Source organism: Pundamilia nyererei, unplaced genomic scaffold (genome assembly GCF_000239375.1).
Source record: "Pundamilia nyererei isolate P.nyererei 1_Seehausen unplaced genomic scaffold, PunNye1.0 scaffold00284, whole genome shotgun sequence".
Taxonomy (NCBI): Eukaryota; Metazoa; Chordata; class Actinopteri; order Cichliformes; family Cichlidae; genus Pundamilia; species Pundamilia nyererei.
In genome coordinates, this window is record NW_005187685.1 from 599031 (window position 1) to 610002 (window position 10972).

Genomic DNA, 10972 nt, shown 5'->3' on the forward strand with positions numbered 1-10972 from the left:
TGTTGTGATTTGGCGCTGTGTAAATAAAATTGAATTGAACTGAATTGAATGGCCTGCAGTGAACTCTGCTTTGAGCTTTAAAAACAAGGTGACAGGAACTGTTCATTGGAGTTGTCTGAAATACACTGCTGGCCATATAGTCAACAGGCTTACCATTTTTAATTGAAAGCTAGTCTGGTATTACATGTAGCTACTGCGTTTATTATAATTAACCATTCTGTAGTTGACATATTACCTTCAAGCTTGCAGTTTGAATTCAACACCAATTGTCATTTCTCCAAACAGAAAAAGGCAAAACTGGTAGAAAATGTTCACAACAGAACCAGATAAATGTTATGATGTTTTTTCAATTCATATGTTTGGCTGACACCCATCCTGTCCTAAGATGGGTGTCCGTGTACTACATGCTGCTGTAAACTTGCCAGTGGAACAGTAAAACACAACAAATCATGACATTAGCACCCCCAAGTGTATAGGACAGTGTAATTACATCCTAAAAGAAATATATGCTCGTGACATAAATAAGCAGCAACAATATTAAGCAACTAGAAAAAAGGTCTAAAAACTGATTTAAAAATTGGTCATGTTGTATTTTACAGCCTTAAACATAAGATCTGCAAATGTAATTCCTACAGCAAATTTAGTTTAAATAAAACATTTTAAGGTCTTATTTTGTTTGACTCTAATTTTAAACTCTTAAATACATGTTAAACGTCTTCAAGTGACAGAGAGGGGTTTAGCATGAACACACCCAACTATGGATTCTCTCTAAACAGCGACCAGGAACACTGTTTAAACCACCACCAAACATTTAACCAGAAGAGCTACAGTGACAAAGCTAATTAAATAATGAACATAACCACTAACAAAATTTGCAACATTTATTTAAAAAGAAAATCATATTTTTTAGTCAGTCTCTTAAATCACTATTTAACCACATTAGAAGACCATATTATGAGTTCTAAATGATTGCTAGGCTGTTGTTGCGGCATTTGATTATTTTTTAAACTGTGATTTAAAAGTGTCTTAAATGTGCCCTGTATGAACTGAGACCCTCTAGCCTGCATTTTCCTTAAAATATTTAAATAAAATAGTAATTTTATGAATAATAATAATGATGTACTGTAAGTTTTGTGCACGTTTTATGTGTTAGGAGCTGGGACGGGTGTGTTCTATTGTGTTTTGTGTCGTTTCCTTTTTTGGAATAGGCTGCTGGGCTGTGATCATCACGGTTTCCCTGATGCACCCTTTGAGCATCAGGCATCATCAGACTATTTAAGAAGCAGCTCTCAGGTGTCAGATTATTGTCTTAGCCTCAAGCAGTAACAGATCACCCGTCTTTTATGTACTACTTTGATAACCAAGGTATTCACAGATTTCCTTCTCCTCTGCTTCCTGTCAAATGACGACACTCTCTGCCCAGCCAACCACCTGTCCACTTCACCGTGCTACCTCAGTTCATCTCTTCTGGACCCCGTCACTCCACTCGCCTACACTGTTGCTGGTCCCCGCCTCAACCTCCTGTTTTATGTACCTCGCCCAAGTCCGTACTAACCGTGTGGCGACTAAGCTCTCTAATTCCTTGTGAACATTTCCGTATCTCCTCAGCTCTGTTGCTATCGGTCACTAACTTTCTTTTCTCCTCTTCCCCCTCTGGATAGTTTGAGTTTTCCATTCAATCTCATGTAAGTGTTATGTTTGATATTCATCCTCACTGTAAATAAACCTGTTTAACTGCAACCGTGTCTGTCTGAGTGATCTGCCACCTGGGTCCACCTGACACTATGTCTATTACATACACCAGTGGGGGATGCTGACTATCATGCCTAGGTCAGCAGCTTTATCATGAATCTGTGAACATCATCATAATAGGCATGCTGATAACTGCATATCAAAGCGCCTTTTATATGTTTCTAGTTTTTTAATGATTCAGCTAAAGAAGCTCTCATTGGTCCAACTTCAGTGTTCAGTGTCAGTGGCAGCTGTTGTTCTTATGGTCATTGCAGACAGAATGCTCTTCTTCTTGTTTCATAAATGATTACTTTGAATTTTGATAGTAAACCTGTCACTGCTGAAAATACCGTTGTATGCAATGTTCAACTTGATTTGTACTTCTGCATTAAATCTAGTACACAGAAATTTAGTTACACATTGTAGCAATGCACACCACAACCATAAAAGTCTGTAAACACAGTCTTTTGGTTTGCTCAAAGATATTATCACTGGGGAACAAATGTAGAATGTAAGTATGTATGTAGGCTATAATTATGTCTATCTTGCTTATACACAAATAGCCTAGTCTTCTGGGAATTTTGTTGTTCTACAACTCTACCACTCTCTATATAAACCCAACCAGTTTGAAAGTGTAATAACAATGATGGATGCAGCCACTCACCAGCATGTTATTAAAAGTGGGGCTTATTAGCCATCTCTTGCCTGGTTAGCAAACTGCAACCACTAACTATATTGGTGCACTGGGCAGATACTGTGGATACCTGCTAATTAGTACTAAGCAACATACTAATGAAATAATAAAATTTCACTCATAAAAACTGGAAGACAGATTTCTTGGACAGACCTCTGCTCCTCTTTCACCAAACAGTGAGCACCAGGACAGGTTTAAAACTATAATTTATTTGATTCAATCCTAAGGCGCCCCGTCTAAACTAACCTCGCTAGTTTTGTACGCTACCATTTAAATCTAATAGAGAACAGACCAGTTACAAATTTGGGAGGAAATTTATCCAGAACAATAAATCAAAAACAAATCCAGCAGAGATCAGCTTAGAAAATACTGGACTGGTACACATATAGCATTTTTCTACTGTATTTGAACACTCAAAGTGCTTCCTTACTACAACCCTTATTCACCCATTTGCACACATTCATTTAAGCACTTTTTTCTATGACTAAGTGCTGTTTACCTCATACTGTGATGGATGCCTTTGGGGCAACTCAGGATCTTGGTCAAGGATTCTTTGATGTCTGGAGGAGCCAAGCACAGAAGTACCAATCTTCCAACGGGTGGATGACCCAGTCTACATCTTGAGCTACAGCCGCTCTACTGTTTTCAAGTTGTAGTAGTAGTGGTAAACTGACCTCAAAGCCAGGGGACATTTAAAGACGCTGCTCATGCCTCAATCAAATTAATCAAAAGTACATGTGCTATCACAGGGTGTATATCTGTGTATGTGCCTTCTCAGTGTTTTTATTGAGCTGTTGCTTGACTGGAACATATTTTGCTGCACTCATTTCTGTCTGAGGGAAAATCCTTGACCTTTTTTTTAATCTTCATTTTAAACCTTAGATATTTATTTATTTTTCAAACTTGTATTACTATCCTCATCCTGCCACTGTTAACCACCATCTTACTTGTAGAGTAGCTGAAGCCGGCTAGTGTGACACTTATTTCGACTGATCTTGCTGTCTGACTGGTAGAGGCTGGACGAGTTGGCGAAGGACTGTGGAACAGGATGAGGGTCAGAGGCAGGCGCTGGGTATCCTGGAGGAGGGGCCAACGACCTGGGGTCACTCTGGGTGATGGAAAAGGGAGGGGGGCTGTGGTTCTGATTAGTGATGGTGGACGCTCTTCTCCTTGATCGCAGGGCCTGTCTCTCAGACAGCTGGTTTCTCAGCTCTGACACACGTTCTTCTTTCTAAGGGAAAAGTAAAGTAAACACTCAAAAATTAAGTTATTACAGATCCAAAAAGACTTTTACATGATAAGCATCTGTTTTAACTGACTTAGTTAACAGGAGAACCTGCTTTCTTGTTTAGGTACTTCTTGGGAGAAAAAGTATTTGAGTCATTAACCTGTTAAATACAGAGGAAGAGCTTAAATGAAACAAACACTTGGATAAGAAAAGGGCCTGCCTGACCTCCTGGATGATCTTCTGCAGTTCCTTGTTCTCTCTCTCTAGTTGTCTGGACTTCTCCTCATCATTGTTATTGGTGGATGAACCTGTCTTCATGGTCTCCTGGGCATCTGACTGCCACTCACCACGTGTTATCAGGCGCCGCATCTACAAATTGTGCAAATGTTTTTAATGTGATACATGAAAACTCCATAGTGCATCTATAACAGCAGAGCTTTGTAGTACTGTAGAAGAGTCCATCTGCTGATAGATACTTCTTTTGCAGAACTTTTACCAACTCAAAACATTTTGCACATTATGAAACAAAGGATTTAACAAAGATCACCCAGGACTACAGAGCATCTAGAATCCTTTATCAGAGAGGAATGGGACCTCATTCTTACTAATTAAAATGTGTTTTTTGATTTACTTGGCAAGTATGGACGTGATATTTGTGTACTTAGTTAATATCATCCTCCCTAAACTAACAGCACTCCAGGAATATGAACAGAGACACAGCACCATGCTGATTGGCCAGAGTAGACTGTTAAAGATCTGAATTGGTGATGCTGACACGGCAACACTCACCCAATTAGCAGACCCTCAGGTGATATATCATGCAGTCTCAGATGCCGTCCATGCTAATGGATTTTCATCCGGTCTTACACTAAATGTGCTAGTTTAATCTGCAGGTATGGGATGAAGAGAGGTGTGAGATGGATTTACCTTGGGGACAAACAGAACCACCAGGGTGATGTAGACTGAGAAGACAATGGCTAAAGAGGCGAAGGCGAAAGAGGCATCCTGCTGGGAGGACAGAATCATGGTGACTGGAGCTGTGATCATACACAGTACCTGAAGAGAAGAATAAATAGAGTAGATAAGCTTAGCTTGTTTATTACAAAAAAAAATTACAAGAAAATTTTAGTCTTAGCATAAATTTTAAAAAAAAAGTGTAACAATTTCAACAGAGTTACCTATCACACTAGTAAAAAAGGACCAGGTGGAATTCAGTCCAACTGTTTTCTACAGAACATTAATACAAAACCTCTGGCTTCAATTTAATGGAAATTTTGAAGACCAGTGATGGGATTAACAGCGTTAAAAGTAACGGCATTACTAACGGCTAACACTAAATAGCCAGACTCTCACTCAGTCACCCTCACCGAAGCCTCTCTTTTCCCGTCTTCATTCCTGAAAACTCACCTTCTGTCAACCTTAACTCAGCTCTGGAATTAACCACCCTCTCCCTCAGTTGCCTTCACACCATTGACCGCCTTTGACAGTACAAACTGGCAGAAAAAATAGATCCAGCAGACGTAATTTGGACAGTGATCTCCAAACAGGGAGCAATAATTGGTGATCACGAGCAAATCCTGCAGTTTCAGGCAAAATCAGGTGCAAATCAATCAGTGACAGACAGTAGGAAATCCTATCCACATTTCCAAAGCTCTGTTCAGACATCACTCCCACCCCCAATCAGCCACCAGTACACTCAGCACAGTCCCCGTTTGCTGCTCCTGAGAAAGACGCTCCACTTTTCTCTGCCCTGGTCTCTGCAAACCATGCCTGTGTTCCATGATGCAGTGACCTCAACACTCAAACCTTTTTCCGGTGAGTTGGGCCAGTACAGGGCTTTCTCTTACAGTACTCACTTGTGTTCGGCCAATCGCCTCTTTCTTTGACAATGCTGCTAAACTCTCCCACTTAGTAGGTCTGCTGAGGAGAAAGACGCTGGCATGGGCTGAAGCTTATTTTTCACTCACCCAGTCTCTGAGGGCAGCGTGGCCAATTATTAAATTTATGGCAGGGCAAAACGTAGTGTAGAAAAGTTTGTCACTGATTTGTACAACTGGAAGCCAGTTGGCCCGATCATTGGCTTCAGGGTTTATTTTTGCAAGCCTTAAATGTTAGCCCTTCCATTCATGCTAGAACCTCCCATACCTGCCATTGCACTCAATAACCAGGTTTTTGCTCTATAACTCATCAAACCGAATCAGTTAATCTGATCTTGTCTGGAAACCACTGGGAGACCCTCTCATTTTTCACCTTTCATTATCCTGACACACCTCTGATCCTCAGTTACCCATAGTTAGAAAAACACAATTATCATATAGACTTCCACAGAAAATGGGTCCAAAATCCACATGTGTCCTTCTCTGGATTCCTCAGGGAAATATTTAGCAAATTTCTCTGTCAGTTGTGAAAGGTGCTGACAGACTGATCACTGATCTTCCCCTGAGGAGAGTTTTCCAAGATGTAAGACAAAAGTGGAAACATGTCCATCCTCTTTTCCTGGGCCCTCTTAGTCCACAAAGCAATTTCCTCTTGAAAGCTTCAACTTTGTCTGCAACAAAAAAACATGTTGCTGTTTCTCCCTTGAAGTGAGATGTTCATGTGCAAGAGGAGATGTTTTTTTCTCTGTGAGAAAAGAAACGATCTCATTCCCCAGTTCCAACAAACATTTGAGGTCCAGTCCTCTTGAAAGCCAGCTCACCTCACTGTGGTAGAGCAGCTAGACACAATCTGCTTCCATGTCCTCACAAAGCTTAGCAAAACATCTGGAATTCACACCATTATTTTTAATGAAGTTGATAGTTTTCACACTTACAATCCATCACCTCGTCACATACAGCACATCTGGCAGGGCATCACCAACTACAGGAAGATGGCACCTGCCTGTGATGGTGACGTCTCCCTACCTCTCCAACATCTATGCACGTTTTGACGCTCAGAATGACGTGTTCGTAAGGAAGACCCGGCTGCCACCCACACTGGACCCACTGCAGTTTGCCTGTCCCCCCAGCTGGTGAACAGATTACGCCAGTGCCACCACCCTACATCTTGCCCTCGTCCACCTGGACAATAAATTCAATTTCAGTTCAATTCAGTTCAATTTTATTCATACAGCGGCTAATGACAACAACAGTAGCTCTGCCTCAAGGCACTTTATATTGTAAGGTAGACCCTAGGAAAATACAATAAAGACCCATATGTACGAATGCTGTTCATAGACTTCAGTTCAGCATTCAACACAATCATTCCTCAGCACCTGATTGGAAAACTGAGCCTGCTGGGTCTGAACACCTCCCTCTGCAACCGGATCCTGGACCTTCTGATAGAGAGACCTCAGGCAGTCCAGATCGGTAACAGCATCACCAACATCACCACACTGAGCACTGGAGCCTCTCAGGGCTGTGTGCTCAGCCCACTGCTGTTCACTTTACTGACTCAGCAGCAATGCACAATTTGAACCACATCATCAAGTTCGCTGATGACACGACTGTGGTGAGTCTCATCAGCAAGATCGACGAGTCAGCATACAGAGAGAAGGTGCAACAGCTAACAGACTGGTGTAGAGTCAACAACCTGTCTCTGAAGGTGGACAAAACAAAACAGATTGTTGACTTCAGGAGAGCACTGTCCAGTTAACTTCGACGGATCCTCTGTGGTGGTTGAAGAGCACCAAATTCCTTGGTGTTCACCTGGCAGAGAACCTCTCTTGGTCTCTCAACACCAGCTCCATAACTAAGAAGGCCCGACAGCATCTCTATGTCCTGCGAAAGCTGAGAAAAGCCCATCTCCCACCCATTCTCACCACCTTCTACAGAGAGACTATTGAGAGTGTCCTGCGTAGCGGCATCACTGTCTTGTATGGTAACTGCACTGTATCGGATCGCAATACCCTACAGCGGATAGTGGGAACAGCTGAGAAAATCATTGGAAACTCTCTTCCCTCCATCACAGACACCTATTGCACCTGCTGCTTCTGCAAAGCCACCAGCATTGTGGAGGACCCAATGCACCCCTCGCACACGCTCTTTACCATGCTGCCTTCTGGCAAGAGGTACTGGAGCTCTCACAGCCAGACTGATGGCTTGGGGGAACAGTTTCTTCCCCAAGCCATCAGACTCGAGGGTGGCTCAGTGACTGGACTGACGCACACACACACACACACACACACACACACACACACACACACACACACACACACACACACACACACACACACACTTCATACATCAAGTGACTTTTTGCAACAATGCTCAGTCTTTTGCACAACCCACTGTTATTGTTGCAGTCTACCTTTACACTGTTGTGTCTGTGTGTCTTTTGGGGTTTTTTTTGGCAATTTTTGTACACTTGGACTTTATGTAGTCCTGTGTTGATTGTCTGTATATTATTCTGTATATTCTGTACGTTATACCTTATATGTAGCACAATGGTCTTGGAAGAACGTTATCTCATTTCAGTGAGTACTGTACCTCTGCACAAAGTTGGAGTGACAATAAAGCTACTTGACTTGACTTCACTTTAAAGGGGCATCAACAATTTCACAGCTGAGGTCAACTGTATTCAGAGCAAGATCAGGTAGACCAAAACCACACCATCAAAAGACTAATATATTGAACTTACTCACTTTCCAACTTTATCACTGATAACGCATAATCATATTTTAATAGAGCATTTCATTCTATACACATTAATCATTTAATATACGTCAAACGAGTGGCCAATTGAGAATTAAAATTTAACTTAACAAACGTGTTTGTTTTAATGTGTGATGAAGCCACAGCAGCAGGATTTACCATACAAACCCATGCAAAAAGGACCTGGCAAGAGTTCATGCCACTACTTTTGAGCTGCACAGAAAGAGAAGCAGACCAATTGTCTGTAGAATTATATAATTATAATTATCTTCTGGTTTCATCTTTGTGGAAAAAGATTCTCATAGCAGCAGGACAAAACTCTGAAGTAATACCTGAAGACTAAAGAAACCCAAGGACTGTTGACCTGCCTACATAGTCATCTGATCTCAGTCATTGAATATGTACGGCCATTTGTAGACTGAGGAAGCTAAACATTCCTGACATGAAAAGGGCTGTACTCGCCCTTCATACATGCGCGGAGATTGGTATCGCCGGCGCCAGCTTGTTACAACAGTACGGTGTTTCTTTTAGAATGGAACACAAGCAGCATGGAATGGCTGCCACGAACAATACACACCCACTAGGAGACTCTCACAGCTATTACAATAGTAGGGCAACCCCCCCTAGTGGTGCTATAACCCAAAAGGGTTATAACAAATAAATAAAACGAATAAAACCCTTGAACATGAGAGCAAATGATAGCCAACGAAACCAACATAAAAAAAAAAAAAATTTCCTGGTATTTGTCACTAAACACATTCTGGAAAATATCTAACATTTTGTGCAAACAGATTTCAGTATTTGTTGAACATTTTCAAGACGTTTCCTGATTGCACAAAAAGCTATGGTCAGATAAAAAGAATTTTACCATTAGACAAAGATAACCTGATTAAATACAAAATGCAGTTTTTAAATAATGATGCATTTATTAACTGAAAAAAGCTCTCCATGTCTACAGTACATGGCCTTGTGTGAAAAGCAATTGTCCCCTGAACCTAAGTCTTTCACATCACAGTGGAATTTTGGCACATTCTTCGTTGGAGGATTGTTTTAATGCTTTAATGCATTGGAGGATTTTCAAGTGTGAATGGCCTGTTTAAGGTCGTGGATTTAAACTGAGAGTTCATGTAGACCACCCCAAAACCTTCATTTTGTTTTCTGAGCCATTCAGAGTTTTGGTTTACGTGCTGATGTAGTTTTGTTTTGTTTGAGATTAAGGGTGCAGGGGCACAAATCATCTTCTTATTGTTGAATCATAAACACTCCTTTTGTGATCTCATGGATGAGTCATCGATGGTTTCTCTCAAGTACTTTTGGCACTGTTCCAAGTTTTCTCCATTTGTGGATAATGGGTCTCATTGTGGTTCACTGGAGTCTAAAAGCCTTAGAAATGGCTCTGTAACCCTTTAAAGATTGATAGATATCAATTACATTGTTTCTCAATTGTTCTGGAGTTTCTTTAGATCACAACATGATGTGATGCTTTCTGAAATCATTTAGCCTACTTCACTTTGTCAGAAGAGAAGTAGGCTAAATGAGTAGGACAACGCACCCACCACCACCATCAAACCCACAAATGAAGAAATTCTTTTTGGAGGAATCAAATTTGGTGCTTATCTCTCTAGCAGAATCCTCCACTAAAAATAAGTGAAGCTTACCTCACACACTTTTTATTTTTTTTTCCTATGATCTTTGCCAGTCTTTACATGGTTTTCCATTGTGATTGATGAGCATTTCTTAATAACTTGCCAGCAGTATTCTTTCATTTTTATCATGCTAACAAACGGAGGGCAGATGAATTTGGCGGTGTCTAAAAATGTGACAGTGAAGAAAAGAGTGCATAGTATCAAATAAAGCAGGAGAAATTGGAGGTAAATCAATCAATATTAATCAGTAGTCAGCCATTTTGGGCAAAGGCTAAAAATTTTCTTCCAAATTGACAAATGCAAGCAGCAAGCTAGCAGCCATGTTTTCTCTACTATGTCAGTACTTACATGCAGCCTCGAACAAACACAATCCAGCCCTTAAATTATTATTAATAATTATTTATTAATTCATTAATGCATCGATCTTAGTGGAAGAAATAGCATTTCTGCGCACTGGGAATTGGGAAGAGCTAATCCCATCTGGAGACAGACTGTTTCCAGTGGCCTTCCATCTTTACAGAGGCACTTTTAAAATTTTAAAGTGTGCTTTATTACTGTATAACTGCATTTCTAGCCTTGTTTCAGGTGCCTTAATCTCAATTGTTGCCCAGAACTTGCTTAAATTCAAGCACTGGATTTCTGTCTATGACGTTGGAAAGTTACTATGAAAAGTGTGCAGAGATTTTTATATTGTGATTTGCTGCCAAATGAAACAGAATTAAGTCAAGTGATTGAAATGGCCCAGGAGCAATTCTCCCACAGCTGAATGGAGAAATGAACTAATCAAGTGTCAGAAAATGGTCACAAAAATGTTACAAGCATGAGCTAAACAGATCTGACAAAAAAAAAAAAAGAAAGATCAGTTCTGCAGTTTGAGCAACTTTAGGATTCTTTTTATATATGAACATGTTGCAGATAAATGATATGATTAATTGTTAAAATATCACTTATTATGTATCACTTTGCTAAAAGTATTTAAAATAGTACATATTAATTCTGCCTCAAGCAGATACAGGAGTACAAGCCAAGCCTGAAACCACAT

The 10972-nt window shown here is 40.5% G+C and overlaps 1 protein-coding gene across 1 annotated transcript in view; it reads right to left on the reverse strand.

Moving 5' to 3' along the window:
* Positions 1 to 10972, reverse strand: part of gabbr1b (gamma-aminobutyric acid (GABA) B receptor, 1b) — a 47569-nt gene continuing 36597 nt past the window's right edge. The window contains exons 8-10 of the mRNA XM_005750691.2: positions 4581 to 4709; positions 3879 to 4022; positions 1 to 3656 (exon numbers count right to left, since the gene is read on the reverse strand). Coding sequence (XP_005750748.1) covers positions 3369 to 3656; positions 3879 to 4022; positions 4581 to 4709 — 561 coding nt within the window. The 3' untranslated portion in view covers positions 1 to 3368. The remainder of the gene's footprint in view (positions 3657 to 3878; positions 4023 to 4580; positions 4710 to 10972) is intronic.